This window comes from Fringilla coelebs (assembly GCF_963513975.1).
Source record: "Fringilla coelebs genome assembly, chromosome: 15".
In the NCBI taxonomy this organism is placed as follows: Eukaryota; Metazoa; Chordata; class Aves; order Passeriformes; family Fringillidae; genus Fringilla; species Fringilla coelebs.
Genome location: NC_140041.1, coordinates 17,872,532 through 17,897,273, shown reverse-complemented (window position 1 = coordinate 17,897,273; position 24,742 = coordinate 17,872,532). Strand labels below are relative to the sequence as shown.

At 47.5% G+C, this 24,742-nt stretch overlaps 1 protein-coding gene across 4 annotated transcripts; it reads left to right on the top strand.

Annotated features, from left to right (window-relative positions):
* The first annotated feature begins 982 nt into the window (after positions 1-982).
* On the top strand, positions 983-24,742 carry PWWP2A (PWWP domain containing 2A). 4 transcript variants are annotated; one of them, XR_014616531.1, is made up of 3 exons: positions 983-1,656; positions 11,786-13,696; positions 22,227-24,742. XR_014616531.1 is itself a non-coding variant. In XM_084216088.1 (3 exons), the coding sequence occupies exons 1-3, from the start codon at positions 998-1,000 to the stop codon at positions 22,238-22,240; spliced, it is 1,641 nt and encodes a 546-aa protein (XP_084072214.1). In that variant the 5' UTR covers positions 983-997; the 3' UTR covers positions 22,241-24,742. The 4 variants fall into 4 exon arrangements, 3 of the variants coding, with proteins under 3 accessions (XP_084072214.1, XP_084072213.1, XP_084072212.1); XM_084216088.1 differs by having other exon boundaries at positions 11,786-12,753; XM_084216087.1 differs by having other exon boundaries at positions 11,786-13,498.

Genomic DNA, 24,742 nt, shown 5'->3' with positions numbered 1-24,742 from the left:
TCTGCTTTTCCACCTGATGTGCCCAATTCATGGTGCTTAACACTTTAAAAATGCCGATTTACCTCACAAAAGGCACCGGTCCCTCTGCCTGCCCCGCATCAGGCGAGGGCAGCAGGAGGGTCAGACATTGATCTGTGGTGAGCAGGGACAGCACCCAGGGAATGGCTGGGGCTGGGCCAGGGGAGGCTCAGGGTGGATTTTGGGAAAGGCTCTTCCCCCAGAGGGTGCTGGCACTGCCCAGGCTCCCCAGGGATGGCACGGCCCCGAGGCTGCCAGAGCTCCAGGAGGGCTTGGACACCGCTCCAGGGATGCCCAGGGGGGATTGCTGGGCCCCTGTGTCTGTGCAGGGCCAGGGGCTGCACTGGATGATCCTGTGGGTCCCTTCCAGCCCAGCATGTTCTCTGATCTCCCCTCTCCCCAGTGTCATTCCCTCAGTGCTCCCCAGCACAGGGACCAGCCGCTCCCCTGCCCGCACTGCACAACGCGGGGGGAGGCAGCGCCAGGCTGTGCGGGGAAGCCACTCCAGGGCAATCCCTCGGGGAGGATGACCTGACCACTCAGGAGCGACGCGACCCTTCCGAGAAGAGACCCGCACCCCATGGCTGCCCTCCCGCCCTCGCCATCTTCCCCCGCGCGCTCCCCGGGCCCGAAACAGACATTTGGCGCCGCCAATCACCGGCCTCCCTCGGGAGCGACGCCTCCCTCCACCAATCAGAAGGCGGATCAGCCCCACCAGGCCCACCCCTCCCCTCCCCGGTGGCCTATAAAGCGTTAAACCACGCCCCCTCTTCCCCTTCCCGGCTCTGCACTGAATGAAGCTCCCGCTGGCCAACGAGAAATTCCCGCGGGGCTGGATGGACAGGTACCCTGTCCAATAGAAGTGCAGCATTGCGGCGCGCCCGCCAATAGGGCGCCGCCTGCGGGCGCAGGGGGCGGGCTCTCCCTCCCCGCGGGCCGTGGCCGTCGCTCCCGCTGCTGGAGGGAGGCGGCGGAGAAAATGGCGGCTATGGCTGCGGAGGCGGCGGCGACTGCGGCGGTGCCGGGGGACGGCGGGGCCGGCGAGGCCGAGCCCGAGATGGAGCCGATCCCGGGCAGCGAGGCCGGCGCGGACCCTCTACCGGCCGTCAGCGAGGCCGTGGAGTCGGCGGTGCCGGATGGCGAGGAGGCCGACGGCGGCAAGGCCGAGGAGCCGCCGCCGGTGCAACGCGCCCGGAGCCCCGGCGGGACTCGCGAGCCGGACGCGGGAAGGACGGAGGAGCAGCCGCCGCCGCGCAGCCCGGGGGTGGAATCGCCGCGGGCCGAGCCCCGCGCAGCGCCCAGCCCGGGCTGCTCGGAGCCGCCGCAGCCCTGCCCGCCGCCCGAGCCGGCCCGGGAGCCGCCGCAACCCTGCCCGCCGGCTGCCGGGGGCTCCGCGGGGCCCGGGGAGGAGCCGCCCCGGCCGGAGGAGGAGGAGCCGGATGCTGCCGCCGCCGCCGCGGTGGAGCCCGAGCCGGCGGTGCCCGCGGCCCCGGGCGGAGGGGAGGCGGAGGTGCCGGCGCTGCTGCCCGGCTCCGAGGTGCGGGTCACCCTGGACCACATCATCGAGGACGCCCTGGTGGTCTCGTTCCGGCTGGGAGAGAAGCTTTTTTCCGGGGTCCTCATGGACCTCTCGAAAAGGTGAGAGCTCGGGGGAAGTCGAGCCCGACCCCGAGCCCCCACCCAGCGCCGAGCCCGGGAGCGCTCCCGGAGCCGCCGGGGGCGGGATAGGGGCGGCCCCGCCGGGAGCCTCGTGGGCTCTGCACCTTCCCTTCCCTTCCATCCCAATCCCATCGCTTCCCGTGCCGTCCCAGCCCTCCTCGGACCCCTCCGCCCCGGGCCGAGCAGCTCCTGCCCCCGCGTCCTGCCCGGGGAGCGGAGCCGCAGCTCCCGAGCATCCTCTTCCTCCTCCTGGACCCTTCAGCCGGGGGTGGGCAGGGCCCCTCCCGCCCGGGGAATGGGCAAACGGGAGAGCCGGGCGAGCGGCGAGCACATGGGCACAGCCTTTGGGCTTGGCCGGGGCTCCGGAGCATCCCTGCGTGCCGGGAGCAGCACCCGAGCAGAGCTTGGCGTTTATTGCCCTCTTTGTACAGAAGCAGAGCTCTGATTGCCCTGTTCGTTCGGGCTTACATTGCCTAGGTAACCTTCTTTTTCAGTACATACTATTTTCCAGAATAATGGTTTTCCAGCTAGGCTGTTGCAGTTGTTAATTAGTACTGATTGCTCCTTGTACGCAATGGACCAACGGACGGGGTGAAGTTTCATGGTTCTTAAATATCCTTGTGGACGGGGGGTGGGATTTTTACATATCTCTGAATAACTTATGAGACAGCAGGGTTTGGGGTTTGCTTTTTTTTCACTGCCTTTCAGTAGTGACAAGCTCTTGGGAGACTAGAAATCATGGTACCTTACAAATAATCGAGGTTCTATCAGCAGGTGAAAATTCTTCTTCATCTTAGGGGTTTTTTTTCCTAGACATGTAAGGACTCTGCAAGTTCATGATAGAAAAGTGAAATGTAACAAGGTTATTATTTAAAATAATCGGTATGCAAAATATGCAGCACTTTTTCCCCCCAGATTTAAGTTGTGTGTGGACATATGTCTTTTGTCAGTCCTTTTATGCTGTTAGTAGCTGTTCAGCAACTTCCTGGAATATTAATATTGTTAGTGCTCCCTAAAAGGGAGATTGTGGCACTTCTGGCTTGGGCCTCAGTGTGAGGTTGGGGTTTGACTCAAAAGGCCTTGTCTGAGCCCCAAGTTTTGAATAATGTCATGGAGTGACGATTTCAGTCTGTCACTTGATGAGGTGTGAAACGCTGAGCAAAACTCCAGCCACTTGTGGGCTGAAACAACATCTCAGATCCGGGCAGGAGGTGACACAAATGAGGTGTAATCCTGGGTAACACGAACTCTTTTGTAGGTTTGAAGTTGTCCCAGTAGAATGCCATGGTTGCCCTGGGCAGGAGGGTGGCAAAGCCTCTGCTGCCAAGAGTGCGGGAAAACACCAGCTTCTCCTTTTCTCTTGAAAGGGATCCTGTCCTCCTAAACACACCCTGGCCACAAACATCCCACGTTTTCCCAGCTCTGGTGCACTGGGGAGCCTCTGGCAGGCAGCAGATCTGCAGCCCTTTGCAGCAGCAGTCACTTTGCAGGCTGGCTGCTGCTGCTGCTGTGCCTTGGTGGGAGCATCTCCAGCCTGCCTGGGTCCAAGCCCAGCTCCTGGGACAAAGCTTTGCAGTGGGAGCTGTGCAGAAGCCATGCAGGGAGGCTGGGGCTGGCCCTCCCAGGTTCTCTTGGCAGTGGAGCTGTTTCTTCCTTCAGAGGTGCTTTTACATGGCAGTCCAGGAGGGGAGGTTTAAATTCTCAAGGCCAAGCTCTGCAGAGGGCCTGGACAAGAAGAACTGAGTTTTGAGACGTAAGGTCTGTAATACTGGGCTGGTGACAGCAAAAGGTTGGTAGATAACAGGAGTTTCTTACCAGATGTCTCAGAGCAGGAAATGCAGTGGGAAACAAGCTCTAGAAATAGTCCAAGAAATTCCTGCTTCTAAGAAATCAAAGCATTATTTAAAAAAGTGTTTCCTGTATGTCCAACAATTCCATTTTATCACTTCTGTAGTCACTAACAGGTGGTACTGTCTAGGTGTCAGCTTTTCCTTATATGTGTTTATTTTTGTTTGGTGTAGCAGCACCTGGACTTGCAGTACATGAATATTTTTCATGAACCTCCTTCTGCGTCTCTGGCCCTGGAATTCTTGTCATAAGTTTTTCCACTGGACCAAAAATAAAAAAGAAGGGCAGGGTTAAATGAAAACCACCTAAATTCCATGCATTTACATGACAACACTGGGATTTCCAGCATGGGAGATGAGTGGTTGCTGAAATCTGTCTCATTCAAATGCATGGGAGTAATCTCAATTTCCCTAATGCCAAAGGGATCGATATTTTAAGACTGACAGTTCTTACTAAGTAAAAGTGACAATTTATATTAGAATTTGCTCATTCAGTAGCTTCCAAAAGTGACTGTGTTCACTGCACATGCTAATGCTGTGTTTGCTGTATGATCAGAGGGAAATAATTCCTATTCCTGTCTGGATCTTAATTTCTCTTTCCTCTCTTCACCCTCCAGAGCAGTGAAGGTGCTACTTCCATACAATACTGAGAAGAATAAGTTTAAGTGACTTTGAAAAACCTGTTCACTGTGTTCTTTTTTTGTCTTCTGAAGTCATGTTCTGAATTACTTGAACTCCACAATGAAAGAAAAGCAAAAATATCCCCTTATATTGTGATTTTTGCCTGTTTTATCACTTTTTCCATTGTTGAGATGATGTCCTGACTTTGCATTTTATTCTGGGTGACTTTGATGTGCAGTGATATTTGTGTGAGGGGGCTGATTCCCTCTCCCACCCCCTGTAAATGGGATACCCCTTTAGGGGTTTGTACCACAAGCCCCTGGGTGTTGAGTGGGCTTTATTCCTGCATTTATTGGAGGTAAGGAAGCCCTTCCCTGCCTGCCCCAATGGCAGTCTCCTGCTCCTGCTGCCCAGGGAGTTCTGCAGCCCAGCAGAGAGCAGGAACCCACATGTCCTGAGTGCCAGATCCATTTGTCATGCAGTAAATCCTCATCTGGAGAGGAGCATGTCCCCACTTTGCTTACTCTGAAGGCTCATTGCACAAATTAGGGATGTGTTCCTACTGTTAAACTTCATTACTGCTGCTGCCATTACCTTTTAAGTGCTTTCCTGCTGCCAGGGTGAGGCTCTGCTGGGGGTTCCTGGGGTGGATGTGCCTGATGGAGTCCTGAGGGGAGAGACAGGGAATGGAGCAGAAATGGTTGAGGAAAAACTCAACATAACATATCCAGGGCTGATCCCACAGTGTGGGCAGCAGGAAAGGGGGGATCCTTTCCTGCTCAGGTGAGACCCCACCTGCAGAGCTGCCCCAGCCCTGGGCCCAGCACAGCAAGGAGCTGCTGGAGAGATCCAGAGAAGGCACCAAGCTGCTGAGGGGACTGCAAGGAGCATCCTCCCCATGGAGATGGGCTGGCAGAGCTGGGAATGCTCATTCTGGAGGGGAGAAGGTTGTGTGGAGTCTGAAGGGGCTGCAGGGAGGCTGGAGAGGGAACTTCATCAGGAATTGGAGTGGCAGGACAAGGGGAATGGCTCCCACTGCCAGAGGGCAGGGCTGGATGGGATGTTGGGAATGAGGAATTGTTCCCTGGCAGGGTGGAGCCCTGGCACAGGGTGCCCAGAGCAGCTGGGGCTGCCCCTGGATCCCTGGCAGTGCCCAAGGCCAGGCTTGGACACCAGGGCTGGGAGCAGCCTGGGACAGAGGAAGGTGTCCCTGCCATGGCAGAGGGTGGCACTGGGTGGGATTTAAGGTCCCTTCCAGCCCATCTGGTCCTGTGAGGTTTAAAGTCCCTGTGAGCTGCTGTACCTGGCATTGCTCACTCCCTGTTTGCTCAGGGGACAGGAGATGTCCATCCCACCTGCTGGCTCAGGGTAAATCCTGCTCTGTGCCTGGATGAAGTAGGTGGGAGGGAAATACCTGAGAAATGTAGCATTTGTAAATCTTAAAATACAGGATTAAGAAGTTGTGGGTTTAGTTTCATCTTCTAGAAAAAGGATAATTATTTCAAAAATGTGCATTTTTTTTTTTACCTCTCTAAAGATTAGGGGAGGAGGGGGGGATTAAATTTATGTTCTGTTGTTTGCCAACAGTCAAGACTTGGCCTTTTTATTGCTTTATCATTTAACTGAAATTGTCCTTCTAATCCTGCAGATGTGAAGGACACGTGCCTTGTCTTCTTCTCGAAACCAGTTCCCTTCTGACTTGTGTGTGTTCATGATAGTTCTTGAAGGAGAGAGAGAGAGCAAAAAGTTGTTTTGTGACCTGAGAACCTGGTTAGATATCCAGAAGATGTGCAGTGTGTTCCTTGTAGACATGTTTGAAATTATCTCTTTATTGGGCTTTGGTTATGGAGGATAAGAAAGGACTTCCTGCACCAAGGTGTGCATGAGCTGTATGATGAAAATAAACTTTTATAGGCAATTTGCAATTCTTACAATCCCAGAAGCAGTTTTCAGGTACAGCACTGACTCTTGAATCCTGTGCTGTTCCCAGTTTGTTAATTCAGCTTCTACTGCAAGGGAATGATGTGAGAAGAAAGCAGCAGAAGCCTCACTTGAAAAATATGGTACATTTCTCCCTGCTCTTTGATTTAGTAACCAGGGACAGCAGGTGCTCATCCTTGTCTGGGGAAGGACTGGGGTCTGGAGGATGCCTGTTGCTCTGTGATGCACATTCTCAACAGTAAAGAAATGTCTGTGGCTCAGGGTTGTGTGTTTTGGTTTGTTTTATTTTAAAACTCGCACTCAGTTCCCAAGGTGTCCCCACACCTTGTCAGGAGCCCAGAGGAGCTTGGTGAAATCCTGGCATTTAAGGAGCAGCCCCAGCACTTCTTTGACATTTGTTTTTATTGTCCCCACAATGTGGGAAGCTCAGGTGTGATGAGAGTGTGGTTCAGAGAGTAATTCAGGTGTCTTTAACTGGTGACTGAGGGAGGTTTTATTGAAGGTGTTAAGTGTAGCCTCACTTAGAGGGTAGGGTTAGAGCTGGGGTCTGGATTGGGCCTCAAGCTCTCCTTTCCTGAGGGAATCTGTGGTTTCCAGCTGTTCTTTGTTGGTCTGGGATGTGACAGATGGTGGCTGACCTGTCCTTCCTTGTGGAATTCTCTGTGTTCCAGCAGCATGGCCTGTCCGGCTTTCTCAGGGTTGCTCAGCTTGGTTCAAGGTGTTGAGGCAGGGCAGGGATGAAATTTTCAGTCTGCATTCAGTTTATTTTCTGTTATGGGACTGATGAATCTTGGCCATCTTGACACTTCAGTTCATCCATTATTTAATGGTATCATTCTCTTCCATATGTCCTGGGTCTGGCATATGGATGTTCCTGAAGAGTATATTCAAGGTATAATCCTTCAAAATAGGTCACAGCAAATGTATCAGCAAAGTGTCTGCTTCAAGTGCAACTGACAGCTAATAATGGCAACAGATGTAAAAATTAAAAGATATTGCAGTTTAAACAGCTTTATAGATCTGCCAGTAAAATGATGGTAATGGTAATTATTAATGGAAAGCCTAAAGTCAGAGCATCCTGTCTTTTCTTCATGCTGTGCTGTTCCAAAGAGCCCCTCACACTGCAGTCCTTTGCCATGGGTTCAGAGCTCTCAGTGAAATGTGCATTTTCTAGGCTATGTAGCCTGGTGTATATTGTTCAGGAGGTGAATAAACCATGGAGCTGGTTGTTTGGCTTCTGGGACTGCTTTTTTCAGGAAGGTGCTGCACTCAAAGCAATAATATATTCCATCTTGTGCTTTATCACACCAAGTAAATCCTTCATTAAAAATAGGTTGTTGCATAATCTGTGTTTTCAATGCAGGTTATTTTGAGGAGTTCTGCAAAACTTTGTGTTCGAATAGCTATGATCTAACTGTGTATTACATGGAATGTTATAATTTAAAGCCTCAGTTTAGAGGCCTGAAATGCATATCCATAGTTCTTTCAGCATATTATTATACTCCTGGAACTTTCATCCATGCAATAAAAATGCCTTCAGCTGTTGCTTGTGCCGGCTTTTGTAGAATACCAAGGTTGATCTTGGGTACAAGAGCAGAAAATGTAACAGGAGATTTCTGCCCTGCCTTGGTGGGGAAGATGGGTTTTGATCAGTCCTTTACCACTTAACACTTGAACACAAGTTTCTCTGCTTTGTTGATGTCAGTTCAATGTGTCCAGAGACAAATGGGAAATAGTTCTGAACCTGCTCGGTGGCTTCACTCCTTTGGCAGAGCAAGGGGCTTTTCATTTCTCTCCCTTTGAGTAGAGAAGTCAGACAGTGGAGGCTAAAGATGAGAACTTAAAACTTTAGGTGCTAATGTAAAGCACTTTCCCCCAGGGTGTATTGTTTATGTACTTTGTTTATGTACAAACAGTAATGAGTTAAAGTGGGATTTGTTTTGTATCTTTCGTGGTTATTTCTGAAAAAATACTCTTTAACTGTTCTGTTTTGCATATAAATTGAACAGTAATATGCATTCATTGTAGTAATTCTGATGCAGGATTTAGATTTGAAAAAAGTGGCTTTACTTTCCTTAAGTACTTAAGTTTATATGTCTGTAATACAGACCTCTCTGGCTTTAAATGGCAGAGTTTTGGGTGGCTTTTGGATGCCATGGCTGCCTATTAATTACCTTGCAGCTGGCAAACTGGAAATGAAGCCTCCCTGTTTTTACCCTATTTCTGTCTCTGCACACCCTGGTCAATTGAAAGCTCCTCTCAGTGTAAATATGCCAGAATTGATCAGGCTCTCAGTTCAGTACAGGTCCTGGTGTCCTGTTGCTATTTCTGTCTCCAGTGAAAATGTACATTTTGCAGTGCATCTGCAGCAGAGGTGCCATCAGATCCTGCTGATTGCCCTGGGTTACTTGAAAAACCACTGAGAAATGGGTCTTGTACAACATCACACCCATCCTCTCTTAGAAGTGCGTTTTCAAGGCAAATCAGAGCTGGGACACCTTTGCAGGAGGGGAGCTGGCACCATGGAGAGAGCTGGCTCTGATTTCCATAGGTAGGGAGCAGCAGGGCACTGCTTCCCAGCACTGCCTGGAATTGGGGGTGCAGTACCTATTTCTGAGGTTGGTTTTTCTAACACGTCCCTTGAGATCCCTGTCAGTGAATGGTGCCATTCCCTGGGCTGTGATGTCTGGGTAGGAGTGTTACAGAGTCAGGAGTGGGCTGGGCAGGGACCAGCTGCAACTTGGGCACCAGGGGATTTTTATTTTAAGCAAACAGTAATTGCAGAATATCTCTACTTTCATCCAGAAAAGCCTGTTCTTGAAGTCTTGTGGGGTAAGGTGATATTTGGGATCAGTATATTGAAGAAATTATTTTGTTGTTGGAATAAAGACAAGGTAATTCCTTGTAGACCTTAAACATGGAACGTGTGAAAGGAGCCTCACTGTGGGTAACTGAAATTCTGTTCAGGGCTGATCTAATGCCAGCCAGTGACTGACTGGGGATCAGTAAATGTCATGATACAACTGAGCTGTGTGCCTTGGAGTTTTTTTAATTTTGTTTCCTATAATGGCTTTTAGTCCTCCTTCATGTCTGTGGCAGATGAACCCATGCTTCTGCAGTTTTTCGGTCTAACTACTAACACAATTAACTAGTTTAGCCTTGCAGTTGGTGTGACAAAAACTACTGTGGGTGTATGAGAAGTATTTCTCTTCAAGGTCCATCAGCCAGGTGTGTGAAAATAAGCTTTGAAATTCTGGTACATGCAATAAACACTTGTGCTTGCTGCAGAACTAATTAAATGCTGTGTCATGCCTTGTCCTGAAGAGGTTTAAGCTCACGTCTTCATTCTGCTGCTTCTCTTAGGAAAAATAAACCCCTCTTTTTTTACCTTGTTCTTTGTCTTTATTCTTTCCTGTCAGCTTTACTGTTTCATTTGCAAGTTTTTCTGACATTGTTTTCTCTTCTTTGTTTTCGTGCCATTCTTCCAAGTTGCTGGAGAACTTGGTTAGGCAGGGAGAAAACAGAGATAATCAAAAACTGTTTATAGATACAGTCTGCTTTTGGGTGAGGCCAAGAGAAGGCACAATACACTGAGCTGTTGGAAATAATGATCATTCCCAAATGATTACCAAATATATTTTGTCCTGCAGGTGGTCCTGACTAATTGTATGTTCTGTATTAACACATCATTTACAGGAGTAGTGCTGTACATAACTGGCACAATAGCCATGAATATTCTTCCCCAGCTCATTCATTTGTAGGTGGACAAGGATGGGAGAGTCTGGTTTATTTTTTAAGCAGTACCTTTGGTGAGGGATTCTCTGTCTTCAGGGCTCACTCTGGATTGGTTTTGTCCTTTGTGGCTTCCTGTTCATAGTCCTGGCCTGTGTTTTGTGCTTGAAGGAAGGGAGAGTGGAAGGTGCAGAATGAATCTTTGATTTCCTGGTGTCAGGCATGTGCTCAGCTTTCCATCGGCTTCTTTGTGCCTTTGGAGTGTAAATCGTGCACACCTTGCTGGGGAGGCAATAGAATGAAAACCTGGGAAAGGAGAGATGAAATACTTGAATGGGATCCTTCTGGAAACCCTTGCAGTCCTCTTCATCCACCTCTTCCTGGTGACAGCTAATTATGCTGATTTCCTGACAGAGTCCCATAAATGCCCTCTGGGAGAAGGGCTTGGCTCAGGAATGGCCTGGGAGGGCTGGAAAGTTCTGAGGCACTGAGAGCAGGGTAAGGGATGTTTGTCTGTGTGGGGTTTGCTATCCCACCCCTGTCTAGTTCTGCTGTTGTGCTCTTTGGGAATGGAATTTGCACAGCAGAGATCTTGCCCTGTCTTGTTTTCAGCTCTTAGCATAGATTAACTTTTTACCAAATCCTCCTAATCTTTATCAGGTGGTGAATGATAGGATCTGGATCTTATTTTCTTTTAGAAGCTGAAGGTCTTGATGCCAGTAACACTGAAAATATTGCTAATTTAATTACTGTCAGCTGATAGTTTCTTTTAAAGCCCTACTTGGAATTGAGTGACTTGCTTACAATCCTTTGTGGAGGGAGAAGTATTTGTGGAAAAGCAACTTCTTTACCCTTGATGGACTTGTGGGACTTTAGGGAATGTAAAACTTCGTTGTGAGCAAGTCCCTTGTGGTTTAATGCCAGACCATAGGCTGGAAAAATGTCTGTACAAGCTGCTGAAATGCAGACTGGGTGGATAATTTAATCTTGGGTGGGTCATTTGCTTCAATTACAACTTTAGACGTAGAAAGGAGCTTGTGATAAGCAAAAGGACAAACAAGGGGTGGCTTTTGTTGGGGACACTGCAAGGAACCTTCTAACACAGGATGGCTTTTTCAACTCTAATTTTGAGGAAATAAAAGCAACATGTAGGCACTTATACAAATAAAAGTAAATAAAGTTCAATCTAATCAGCTGAGGGGATGCTGCTGTTGAGCAGCCACAGTGCAGCACAAACCTGAGGACAGATCTTGGGGAGTTACTGCCTTGTCCTGATCTAGAGCAGTTCCAGTCTGGAGAAAAGGAGCGAAAGGATTAAAATCTTGTTTGCTCATGGAACAGGGAGGATCAGTTTATTCTGAGTAGAAATCAAGGGAGTTTTGCTGGGAGAAATTCAGACTGGGCTGGCTGGGGAGTTTTGGGCTGTAAAGCATCAGGTGCTGAGCTTTTGTGGATGGAGGCACTCCTTATTCACTGCAAGGATTTAGGCAGCCCAGATTTGTCCCTGTTAAATCTGGACTGTTCACCCTTTTCTGCTGTGCTAAAAATGGAAGAAAAGTTCCTGAAGATGCCTTTTCATAAAGCTGACTTAGTATGTAAAATGAGCCTGGGTAGATTGGGAGTTGTTGGGGTGAGTTTGAATGTTTATAAGCATTTTCCAGAAGCATAAAGTTAGCTCTTATGCTGCTGTCTCAGGGATATTTTTGTTACATTTTCTAGGTGTCTTGTTGATACAAGAGAAACTGATCATAAGTGAAGTTGTTTATTTTTTGTTCTCCACTGACTTCATTTTGGTGTCTTGTCTTTTCAAAGCTTGCCATAAGGCTGGATGTGAAGCTTTAATTTCTCTGGGATTTATGGTTTTCAAATGCTGGCTACCTAATGCAGACAAGTTTTCAAATGCTTCGTGATAAATGCCACAAAAATTCCCTCCAAACGTTGAATTTTTCTTTCCCTCTCTCTTGAAGGTTTGGCCCCCATGGAATCCCTGTGACCATATTTCCTAAAAGGGAGTACAAGGACAAACCTGAAGCCATGCAGCTCCAAAGCAAACCATTCCAAGAGGAGGCGCAGGTGAAGTGTGAGGCCGACGCCGCGGTCCCTGATGACTCCTCCCTCACGCAGCCCTCAGAGCCCAGCATAGCTAAAAGCCTTTGGACTTCTAAACCACCTCCTCTCTTTCACGAGGGAGCTCCATACCCTCCTCCTTTGTTTATCAGGGACACCTACAACCAGTCAATACCTCAGCCTCCACCCCGGAAAATCAAGCGGCCCAAGCGGAAAATGTACAGGGAGGAACCCACTTCCATCATGAACGCCATCAAGCTACGGCCCCGGCAGGTCCTGTGTGACAAGTGCAAAAACAGCGTGGTGGCAGAGAAAAAGGAGATCAAGAAAGGTGGCAATGCAAGTGACTCTTCCAAATACGAGGATAGTAAAAAGCGAAGAAACGAGAGCGTGACTACTGTGAATAAAAAACTTAAGACTGACCATAAGGTGGATGGAAAAAGCCAAAACGAAAGCCAGAAAAGGAACGCTGTGGTCAAGGTTTCAAATATTGCCCACAGCAGAAGCAGAGTAGTTAAAGTTTCCGCACAAGCAAATACTTCAAAAGCGCAGTTAAACACAAAAAAAGTTCTCCAGAGCAAAAACATGGATCATGCAAAAGCTCGGGAAGTCTTGAAAATGGCCAAAGAAAAGGCACAAAAGAAGCAGAGTGCAACCTCCTCTTCCAAAAATGCACATTCAAAGGTCCACTTCACGCGGCGGCTTCAGAACACCAGCTCAGGGTCCCTCCCGCCCCGGTTGCGCCTCAAGCCCCAGCGGTACCGCAACGAAGAGAATGACTCTTCCCTCAAGACGGGACTTGAGAAAATTCGGAGCGGCAAGATGGCAACTAAGCCCCAGTCTCGCTGCTCCTCCACCCGCTCAGCAGGTGAGGCCCCTTCAGAAACCCAGAGCCCCTCAGAAGGCCCCGAAGAGGCCAGCAGTGAGGTTCAGGACACGAGTGAAGTGCATGTAACTGTTGATCAGGATGAACAGCAGACACTGGGCAAGAGAGGCAGCAAAAGCAATATAACGGTTTACATGACCCTTAATCAAAAGAAATCTGACTCTTCCAGTGCATCAGTTTGTAGTAGTGATAGCACAGATGATTTGAAATCCACCAACTCTGAGTGTAGCTCTACCGAAAGCTTTGATTTTCCTCCAGGCAGCATGCATGCACCTTCCTCCTCCTCCTCCTCTTCCTCCTCCTCCTCCTCTTCGAAGGAAGAGAAAAAGCTCAGTAATTCCTTGAAAACAGAAGTCTTTTCCAAAAACGTCTCTAAATGTGTCACACCAGATGGCAGGACCGTATGTGTAGGGGACATTGTTTGGGCCAAGATTTATGGCTTCCCTTGGTGGCCGGCCCGTATCCTTACCATAACCGTGAGCCGCAAGGATAGCGGGCTGCTGGTGCGCCAGGAGGCTCGGATCTCGTGGTTCGGCTCCACCACCACTTCTTTCCTGGCTCTTGCACAGCTCTCCCCCTTTTTAGAAAGCTTCCAGTTGCGCTTTAATAAGAAGAGAAAGGGTCTGTACCGCAAGGCCGTCACTGAGGCAGCCAAGGCTGCCAAGCAGCTCACGCCCGAGGTGCGGGCCCTGCTGACGCAGTTTGAGACGTGAACGTGGAGAGTAAGGTAGGCAAGAAACCTGGAGGCTCCACCAAACCCTAGCCAGGTTAGAGAGAACTGCCAGCAAGGAGGTGGCAGAGGCAGAAGTTGCACTCGGTTGACTGACTGCTCCTTTCACACGAGACCCGTGCCGTGCGGAGCGGTTCCTGTCGGTTCAAACCAATTGAACGCGCAATCAAAATTAGCCTACAAGTGAGGACTGAGGTATTTTTCAAGTGAGAATTTTTTTTAAAGAGAAAGAAAAAAACAAAAAACAAACCAAACACCCGATGCATAGGAGCCATAGCCTCAGCTGGAAGGCAGCTGATTTGCAGGGAATTTTTTAGTAGTTTCTACCCAGTATATAACTAGTTCTGTGTGGCCAAGGGTTGACAAGAGGGATGAAAGTAGTAGCTGTGACTTTTTTGTTTTATTAGGTGGCCCATCAGGGAAGTGTAGAAATGTAAGCCTTGTCTAAATGGTCTTTAAAGATTATTTTTAACCAGTCTCTAATGGATTTAGTCTGGCCAGGCCCGGTGGGCTCAAGCTCGCCTCTGCGGGCTGGTTTAAATGGCATTGGAGACGTGCTCCAGGTTGTAAGGAAGAAGAGTTTTAGTGACTTAAAGACCAGATTAAATGGGGTTTTATCGTAGTGACCACTTAAACACTCAACCTTTCTATGCACATGGGGGCACAACTAAATCACTTCAGGGTCGGAGAAGTCGAGGGATGCCTGTAGCTCTAAGACAAAGCTGAGGAGGCCTCAGTGTTTGGGATCAAGGGCTGTTAATGCTGCATAGGTGTGAATCATTCTGGTCTTTCTTCCTGAAGAAATCTTTCAGGCCATTTGCCTGGAGGTTTAGCTTAAGAGAGGCTTTGTTTGAATGTGTAAATAATCAATTGCTGAAATTGGTCAGATTTTCTCCTGACTGGTTGTTCCTAAATTCTTAGGATACGTCCTAGTAAATTACACTTTGTGAATTGTCAGATGTGTAATTGTTGCATTTTGGATGTATCTAACTTTTTTTTCTTTTTTTTTTCTTTTTTTTTTTAAACTATTTCCGTTTAAGGTATCTGTTTGCAGGTCAGAAAAATGAGATATGTAATTGTGTAATGCTCTGAAATGTAAAAAAACAAACTGTAAATAAAATTGACTAAATCTGAATTATTTGTGTGTGTTTCTCAAAAAGCTTTGAAACAAATCCAGGATGTCAGAGTATTTATCTGTATGCCAGATTTAGAGGACACCCTTAAAAAGTAAATTGTCCTTTTTCATGCATTCTTAAAGATGAAGTGCTTGACGTAAATACTATTGGTATACTTCAGTCTTAATTTGGAGATGATTAATTATCTGTCCCTTTTGTTTCAGAACCAGCTCTGTAGAGGGCTTTCTGGAAAGTTGATTAAATTTCTCCCTAAATTAGCTTTTGGGCCATATATTTGAGTAGAGCCTGTGGATAATGTCACTTGTACAGTGGGGAATGTTTCCGTTTCCATCTCAGAGCAGTCAGAGCTGCTCTCCACTGCCATTCCAGCTTTTCTTGCATGGTTTTTGCTCACTATTGGGGCATTTTCATGCAATGCACTTGTTTTTGGTTTTTTTTGTGAGTTTTGGTCCTTACCTGACCATGTGAATTCCTGTGTCCTCCAGCCCATTCCTGCTTCAGCCTTGCAGTGCCTTGTCTCTTGAAGAGTCTCCTGATGCTTATCCCAAAGCAGTTTTCATCCTGGTTTTTCCAGGATTGCCCACGTAGGCAATTGTGACAGATGTAAAAATTTAAGCTCAGACTGAAATTAAACAGACATGAAAAAGGGGGCAAGGATTTAATCATTGGACCCTGAAAGTATTTATTTTTATTTTAAGATTTAATTTCATATGTTCATGATACTGTCTGGTCTTGCCAAAGCATTCAGTTTCTTTTTACCTTTTTAAATTATTCTGTCATCCCCACAGAACTATTGGAAGTCTAAAGTGTCAAACCCATGGCTGTTCAAATTTTCCTCAAGATGACAGTCATTAGTTGCTAATTAAGCTTCCAAATATACCAGCTTTACCTTGGCATTCTAACAGTTCCCAAAAAGCCCCACTGGTCAATGCTTTTTGAACATGATAAACACACAATAGAATTTGTAAAAAAAAAAAAAAAATTGGAAAAAAAATCTGTTTCACTTCTCTGTATTCTCTCCTGCAAACAGAAAGAGTTTCTTTAAGTAAGTAAGCTGTATTTTGTTATTAAAGCAAACTGCTTTTTGGAGTCAGGAACCCATGTGAGGTGGGTCAGATGTCTACACCACTTCCTTGAGGTTTAGAAGCTCAAGTGAACTGGCTTTAAGTTAGCTGTTGTAAGCCAAGTAGTGGCAAAATCAATATTGACATTGTTATTTTTTCTTTAGAAGACCTGGAAGCTTTGTTCTCTTAATTTATATAAAATTAGAATAGCACTGCAGCTTACATCGGCAGAGTTTGCTCAGGTGTGCACTGGGGAGCAGCAGGTACGGGAGGGCTTTCTTTTGGTGGTTTTATGTTCAAAAAAACTGTTTATGGAAGGCATTTGAAGTCAGTTTTGATTTGTAGCAGATGAGTTTTAAGTCTTTCCTCAGTTTCATAGTGAATGCTCTGGATGGCTGCAGACTGAACAGGCCTCGAAGCAAATAATTTGTTTTGTTAAATTAGTTTTTTACAACACTATGTTGCAGTAAGTTGAAAATCTCTTCATACTCGTCCCTGACTCTCCTTTAACCCCAAAGGAGCTGCTCCTGTGGCTGCAGCAGCTTCCAGGGGCTGGGCTGGGACAGAGCCTGGTTCAGCAGGCACAGGGTGAGAAGAGCTTTGGAGGCTGGGAGGAGGTTTAGGGCTGGTTTAGCTAAGCTGTAACCCCCGCTTTGTGTGCCCGTGCTCCCAGCAGTGCCACAGCCCCAGGGCTGCCACTTTCCATGGCCTGTCCACGGTTTGTCCATTGCTCCCACCTGGAACACACCTGTGGGTACAAACGGGCTCAGGCTGGCCCAGGGAGGCTCAGGGGGTGCCAGGAAAAATTTCTTCCTGGAAATGGTTGTTGGGATTGGAACTGCCCAGGGAGGTTTGGAGTGCCCACCCCTGGAGGTGCCCAGGGAATTCCTGGAGGTGGCACTCAGTGCTGTGGGCTGGGGACAGGCTGGGGATCTGGCACAGAATGGACTTGGTGACCTTGGAGGTCTTTTCCAACCTAAATCCTTCAGAAAGCCAACAGCAGCACAGAGGGTGACTGCTATTTTCCCCTCAGTTTAGTGGGATAAATGGCAAATGATGCCTTTTTGAGTTGATGATGGAGTGCCTCTGTGTGGTTGTTGGGTATTTATGGCCTGTCAGGTTAGGGGAGAATGGCACGTGATGAGTTTCAGTACAGGTGTTCTGTTCCTCTGAAGATCTTCAGGTAAAATGCTTTGGGGGAGAGAGCAGTTATTCCAAAGCTCAGAGCTCTTTCAATGCCCAGAGGTGTTTGAAGGTGTGAGGCTTCAGGAGCAGAGCTGGAAGCAACAGGAAATGCTTGTGTGTGTCTGAAGTGGAGTCATGCAGGAAATTGAACTGATATTTGTTGCTGTTCTAATTAGAGTTGGAACTTTGTGTCAACACTTCAGTGAGATAATCATCTCTGATGGTTTGGTTTCTCTTTCAGGCACTGCTGTGTTCAGTTTGGAACCTACAGAATTACCCTGGGGTGGGGCTCCTGAGGCGGTTTGTGTCTGTGCAAGGCTGAAAAGACTTTTTTTGTTTCAGCATGGAGTAAAATACCTCTGGATTTTTTAAACATAGTTTCTAACTGTGATTCGGAAAAGAGTAGCACAAGTGGGGAAGGGTAAGAGTTGCTTTGTGTATTGCTAGCCCTTGGGTCTGGTTCTATTTAACTCTCTTAAGTCCTGATATTTTCTTTCCTGTCTGCTAAAACTGTCAAGAGTAGAATAGGAACGTGCATTTTGGAAAATTAATGTCAGTAGCTCATTCTCAACATTATCATCTGTCCTGCCTGTTCTGTGGAGTTCAGTGAGAAAACAGAGCAGCTTTCTTGGCTGAGGAGCTGTGGAAAGGAGCAGACTGGTAATCAGGGAAAGCCTGTTTCAGTCCATCCTTGGCTTTATAGTTGTGTTCCAATGAATGCCTGCAGTAACAGCAAATTCAGGCAGAGCAGGGGTCCCTCACTGATCTGGAGCTGAAGACTGAGTTGGGAGGGAAGTGCAGTGAGCTCAAGCTGGCTGGCAGTGTGTGGTGGCACAATCCATTGGGTACAACAACTAGGACTGTTTAAGAAGGGAATTTCTCCATAACTGACAAAGCTTCTGACCGTGGAGTGATCAGGGATCACCCACATTTAACACTGAGAACTTGGGTAGCTGCCTGAAGATCCATCAGATCAGGTTTGAGATATCCAGTATCAAATTCTCCTTAATCCCTGCTGGAAAGAGCCTGTGTGTGATCCTGGCCTTGCAGTGACCATGGCAGTTCCCAGTCAACATTTAACCCCCCAGCTGCTCTCTGGGACGCTTTGGGTTTTGTTTAAACAGTTCCCTCCCACGGGTCACCCTGGCAGTGTGTTCAGTGGGGCTGTTCAGGTGAATAACATCCTGTGGCTTTTCCCTTCTCTTCCCTGCTCACCCTTCTGGCATTTTCAGTCTGCTCTAGTCTGACCCCATCTGCCTCTGACCTCTGTGCTAAGAGCTGTTTGTGGTCATTTGGATGGGTTGTACCAAGCAGCAGCAATTCCTCCCAGGTCAGAAATACCTCTGATTATTGGGGTTTGATTGTTGGACCCTAATAGCAGCTTATGATTCCCTATGATTTACTCATACATTTCACTCTTCTGTGTTACCTGGGACGTGGATTCAATCCAGACTGTCATTTAAATTAATTAATGATTTTTTTTCCCCTTAAGTTTAACAATGACACAAGTGCCCTTGTGTGAACCAAGGCAGAACAGCAGTTGCCAGGCAGGGCTGTGGTGCCAGGGAGTTGGTGACTGGTTTGCCATCCTGCTTTTTCCCTGCACAGCTTTGCTGTTGCTCCCAGATGGGGCAGTCTGGGATAATTCCCTGGAGCAGCACCTTAGCGTCAGGCACCAGCCACTGAGGAGAGCTTGGCTCCATGTTTTCCTCAGGAAAATACAATTGGTGTTGCTGGCGGGAGCTGGGAACAGCAGGAGCTGGGAAGTGGGTGGTGCTGACAGGCCAGAGCTTCAGAAAACCTGAGCCACCTTGCACATCCAAGAGGGAGACACATGGGAGCAAAAGGAAAAAAGATAAAGGTGGAATAACCTGGGAAAGGTGACTCATGTGCCTGTGCCATGGGATGTGGTGCCTGATCTCCCCTTCCTGCCTGCCCATGGCCTGAGGGGAGAACTTAGCAGCAGCCTGCAGGTAGGAACTGGCTCAGGGAATAAATCAGGGTCCCCTGGAGCAAGTTTGAATCCAAGCTTTGCTCCTTCAGTGTGAAGAAATGGATCTGTGGGGTTTCTTTGGGCTGTGTTTGACAAGTTACTTCCCAAACCAGGACCAGGCACATTTTGAGCAGCTGAAATTGCATTTCTGTGCCAGTGATTCCATTCCTAAGTGCAGAGGAGGAAGGGAGGGCTGTGGGAGCTGAAGCTGTTCCAGGTGTGTGAATCCCTTTGGGATGGGGCAGAGGCACAGGGGAAGCTGGGCTCTGCTGAGTTGTAGCTGGGACAGGAAATAACACTTAAACTGAGGAGGGAGTTGGAATCAAGCACTGGAGTATTGCATTTGTGACAGTGAAACCCTGGCTGCTGGGTGGGTAATGGCAGGGATTGAAACCAATGGATCAGGCTGAGCTGGGCTCAGTGCAGCCAGGAGTGGGAGAGGACAGGTGATGGATCTGTCCTGTCACTTTGTCATTAGCAAGGCTGATTTTGGAAAACCAGAATATTTGTAAAAATATGTCTGTAACAGAGGACACTGCCCTCTCTGTCCTAGTCACATCCTGCAGGAATCACACTTGGAGTAACCCAGGTTTGAGCTGAGGAAAGCTGCACTGCCCTTCTGCCAGGGGCCTTGGGGTGCAGTCTCCTGCTTGGCTGATGCCATTTATGGAACAGCAACTTGAAATCAGGTTGTTCTTTAGGAAAAAACCAAATCTAGGTCAGTTTTCATGTTTGTTTACAGATGTTTTGGATGTCAAATATGCAATATGAATAAGGAATATTTTCCTATGTGCCAGGCATGTGCTGGGAACCTGTGCTTTGGGAGGTAAATGCTTATTCCCAGCACTGAGATTCTGTAACAGAACCACAGCAAATTCAGGTGCCAGAATTGTCCTTGCCATCCTTTGACAGGTGCACAAAGTGGGAGAAGGGATCTTGCTTTGTCAGTAAAATAAGCAGATACCATTACAAGCAAATATTTGCTTAAATGCTAATTTAGTGTCATTTTTATTTAGTAATGTGTAGGATTTTTGTCTGGCTTTAGGAGATGCTGGGGTTTAATTGCACCTCTGCACTGCTTCAGGATTTTAAAGCACATGGTGCCAGTTTGGGTAGCTAGTAGCTCTGGTGAAAAGGAACTAAAGCCACAAAAACGATTTTGAAAGAATTATAGTCAGTTTAGTTAGAAGTTTAGTTAATGAAAAAAAAAGTCTTGAGGTATTTCAAGTGTTGAAGGATTTAGGAATAATCTTTTCTGGTACATTTATATGGAGAAAACTGGGTTGGACCACATTTTAGGAATTCTCAATACTGTGTCATGTATTTCAGGGAATTAGGCACACAAAGGGAAGAATGTGTTGCTGCTCTTTGTTTTCCTGGTGGCTGAGGTCCTGCTGCTGGAGCCTCTAATGGAAGGAAACTCTTGCTTTTAGTAGTTCATCATCTGAAAGAGCAACCTGGTTTCTCTCTTCTCCACTGGCTACAAATGGAATCTCTAGCAGGAAAATAGGAGTTTTGTGTCTTCTGTTCCATAGTTTTACACAGACACAGCATTATTCCCCGGGAAGGTGCACAAGTGTTACTGTAACTATTTAAATTTGGGCTCCTGGCCTTGAGGTTTAATCCCTGATGGGATGTGCTGCTATTTTTGCTTCCCTTGTCCTTCTGGGGTGCCTTTTCTCTCCCTCCCATGGCTGCCTGGTGTCCTTCTCTTTTCCTTTGCAGATAAAAGCCAGGAGTTTCAAAGGCAGCACTTCTCTCTGGACAGCAATGAATAAAGGGATTGAGAAAATGTTCGCATTGAAGACTCAGAATCCCCATGGCAGGGCTGGCTGCCAGGAAAGGGCTGTCTGAGCAGGGTTCAGTGGGACAGGCAGGAAGGGCCTGAGTTCTGTCAGTGCCTGTCCTGACACACATCTGTACCTTGTTATGGGCAGTCCTTAGGATGGCTCCATAGGGAAGGGGCTGGAGCCCCAGAAGCAGCTGAGGGAGCTGGGCAGGGGCTCAGCCTGGAGCAAAGGAGGCTCAGGGGGCCCTTGTGGCTCTGCACAGCTCCTGACAGGAGGGGACAGCCGGGGGGTCGGGCTGTGCTCCAGGGAACAGGGACAGGAGGAGAGGGAACGGCCCCAGGCTGGGCCAGGGCAGGCTCAGGTGGGCACAGCAGGAATTTCCCCATGGAAAGGGAGCTCAGGCACTGGAACTGCCCAGGGAGGGTTGGATCCCCATCCCTGGAGTGTCCCAGGAAGGGCTGGAGGTGGCACTCGGGGCTCTGGGCTGGGGACAAGGTGGGGATCAGGCACAGCCTGGACTCCATGGCCTTGGAGTGCTTTCCCAATGTGGGATCTGTGTGATCCTGGGATTCTGTGTGATTCTGCCTCCAGCACTTGAATGGAGCTGCTCCAAAGCAGAGTCCAGCCTGTGAGCTCACTGGAGATTCCAGGGGAGCCATGCCCTCAGCCAGACTGAGCTGTCACTGTCCCACAAACCACAGATCTCACCTGGAGTGAGTGGCCCCATGGAATGGGTGATAAACAGGCAGTGGGCTGCACTCAAGGAATTCAGTGGCACAGACACTGAGCTGACCCAGGTGATTAGGTTTTCAGTTGCTGTATCTGAGAAGCACAATCTCCATAGAATGCCAGAATCCCAGACTGGTTTGGGTTGGGAAAGACCTTGAAGTTCATCCAGTGCCACCCCTGCCATGGGCAGGGATGCCTTCCACTACCCCAGCCTGGCCTTGGGGCAGCCACAGCTGCTCTGGACACTCTGTGCCAGGGCCTCCTCCTCTTCCCAGTAAGAACTGGTGGCTGACTGGTGTTGGTTCATGCAGGGCTCAGTACTTGGGCTGTTCCTTTCTGCTTTATCATAATTTATTCCTGTTCTCTGGAGTAAATGGGAAAGCACAGGGAGCCATGGGAAAGAAACACCATTAGCACATTTACAGTTCCTGCTCCCTCAGGCACTCAGCTCCATGTGTGGAAGGGCTCTGCAGGGTCAGATTTAGCTTTGTGTTGGGAACTGCCATCGATGTATAGATTTTGTGAATTAATCTCCCTGCTTCCTGAGCTGTCTTTAAATGTCTTTTCAATTGGAATTCTCTCTGGATGCTGAAATGGGGTGAGATGTAACAGATTGGTTCTGTGGCTCCTCCTCAAACCCCAGCCCTGGAGGAGTTTGCTCACTTGTGTCTGTCTTGTGATAATGTCAATCTATATTTTGTCTTCTGCACACGATGCACAAAGCAGGTGAGCCAGTAACTTTTCTGGCCACCTCAGCTTTTGCTTTACCTGCTTTGCAATATGTACTGGAAGACATTTAACCATGTTCCCTTTCTCTCCCCTTTTCAGCTCAGAGACACTAATGACCCGCTGTTTTTATGGAACCTCACTACACTGCCACGAAGAGCACCAGCTCATCAGGACTGAGAGAAATCTGAGACTGACTTGTCCTATTTTTCCTCTGAAATCTTCACCAAGTAGTAAACATTTTTTTGAAGGGGAAAGGGGGTAAAAGATGTTAAAGCTCCCCCTCGCACCGTTAGGGCATCTGTACCTAATGTACATTTTCCTTAAAATTTCAAAAGATGTTAGGAAATATTTTATAAAACTTTTTTGCAATAAATGACGCATGAAATTACGAAAGACTCTATGACACTTACATGCAAGGAACCACTTGAATTATTAGGATGAAGACTCACTGCAGATAACTGGGGTTTTTGTAATGTGACAGTCACGTTTGTATGTTTTGAGAGGTGCCAGTGACGGAGCCAATTTGCCTGGGAGTTGACTGTAACTTTTGAACTTTTCTTTTAATTCTTGACTTTAGCATTGCAATTTTCCATTCTCTGAGGCTTAGTTAGTATTTAGTGCAGGTGTTAGCAGAGCTGTGATCTGTGATCAAAGCATGTCCAAACCCAGTTGTATTGTGAAATATGAACAGTCCTGCTATTGAGACCAACATTTCCCATAGAGGTGATGGAAAGGACAGTGACCACAAACTCCATGGATCTGTGTTTTGTGGGAAAGCTCCTTCTGTGTGAATATGGTTGCATTTTATTTATGCTCTTGTAACACTTAGGGAATTGAGGGTTGTGAAATAACCTTGAGGGGGCTACAAGGCAGAGAGCAGCGTTTTGCTTATAATCCTATAACAGGATGGGAATCATGAATGGAAAGTGATTCAATGGGATGGCATTTCTATTTCAAATCATGGCTTATTTTTTCCTTTTGACATAAGTATTTTTCAGATAGATAACTAGTAGAGAGCAAAGGTTTTATTAGAGTTTCTGATGGTTGTTAATCTGAGTTGGGTTGACTTATTTGAAAAGCTGTAAATCAAAAAAAAGAAACCCACTGGGTTTTATCCATTTTATTCCCCTCCCAGAAAGGTCTTGGGTAAGACTGACTTCAGTGGAGCTTGGGAATGCTGGACACGCTGCTGAAATCTTGAGTTATTAAATATTAATTTATTTGTCACTAATTATTTCCATTGTGTGCACAGTGTCTCGGCAGAACCATTTCTTTAAAGTTCTTAGCAGGGGCTTTATTATGTAACCTGGGAAAGTAAATATTTGTTTTGAAGATATGAAAATGTGCACATAATCTACTAAAAGTCAAATTTCTGTTTCTATAGAGATGAAAGGACTTGTAGGAAACTCTTTTCCTCCTTACTGATATCCTGATTCAATTGGAGAAAATAGAATGTCTTTGTCTGGATCGTTTAAAACCAGAGGGACTTTTCCAAGGGGCCTCTGGGTCAGCACAAAGACAATTTCTTCGTGTCTGGAGCCTGAATGAACCACATAAAATTTGAAGTTAGAACAACTCTGTCATTGGCAACAGGTTTATACTTGTTAAACAATCGGAGAGGGAGAAGTGACAGGCTGGGACAGGCCCCCAAACCCCAGCCAGGCCCATCAGGGATTCACACGCTGAGTGTGTGGCAGCTTGTGCTTTGTGCTGCTTCAGTGTCTGCTTTTCAGAGCTAAATTCTTTATTTATAAATGTAGAAATTGAATATCCACTACCTACTTTTTAAAAACAGGCTGTACAGTGCTGTGCAGTGCATTCAAATTGTACCGTTTGCCATAACGATTTCACCATAAAGTACAAACTTTTTTTAAAATTTGGATGAATATTTGTTCTACAGTGCTTTTCCTTTTCACCAGTGGAAGAGGCCCAGCAGTCTGGTCCTGCTCAGGGCCTGGGATGTGACTAGAACTGAAAGCTTGAGACATGTGAATGAGGAAAGGGGTGCCTTGGAGCCGGGTCCGTGCCAGCCTTTCACCTCTGCTTGGATTGACAATGGATGGGGGCTTGGCCTAATCAGGTACATTGTCCCCCAGCCCCCCAGAAACCAAACAGAAAAGCCACCAAACCACATGGCACAAACCAGTTTCTGCTCAGGAAAAAGGCCCGGGACTGTGGTGGCAGGGTTGTTGCACATGGCATTGAGGAGTGCCTGCTGTTGTTTTGGAAGCCGGTAGTGCCTGGCTGTGCCCCCGGATCCCCAGGGCTCTTCTCCCCTCCCTCCCTCCCCTCCCTGAGCACAGCAGCTGAACCAGGAGGGATTAACCCAAGGGTTGCAGGTGTGCACTGGAGAATATGGGTATAGAGCAAATAGCATCCAAGGGAGCTCATGTCTGCCTTGCTTTTCCCAGCATTGCGTTGGAAACCACGTTTTCATTTGGAAATGAAATTGTCAGGGATATTCTAATGAGAGAGAGTGACAGTAATGTATTGCTTTTCACTTTTTTGCTTTAGTTGCTTAATATTTAAGCTTTGCTCCGTGCTACCTTCTTGTCTGTATATTGAATGGTCACTATGCCTCTTTCATTTTGTAGACTTGAATGAGGAAAATCTGA

What these genes read in the sequence shown, in the direction of transcription:
- PWWP2A (XM_084216087.1), top strand. Translation starts at nt 998, where the DNA reads ATGGCGGCTATGGCTGCGGAGGCGGCGGCGACTGCGGCGGTGCCGGGG. An exon ending in CTCATGGACCTCTCGAAAAG is followed by an intron (nt 1,657 to 11,785) that starts GTGAGAGCTCGG and finishes TCTCTCTTGAAG; the next exon opens with GTTTGGCCCCCATGGAATCC.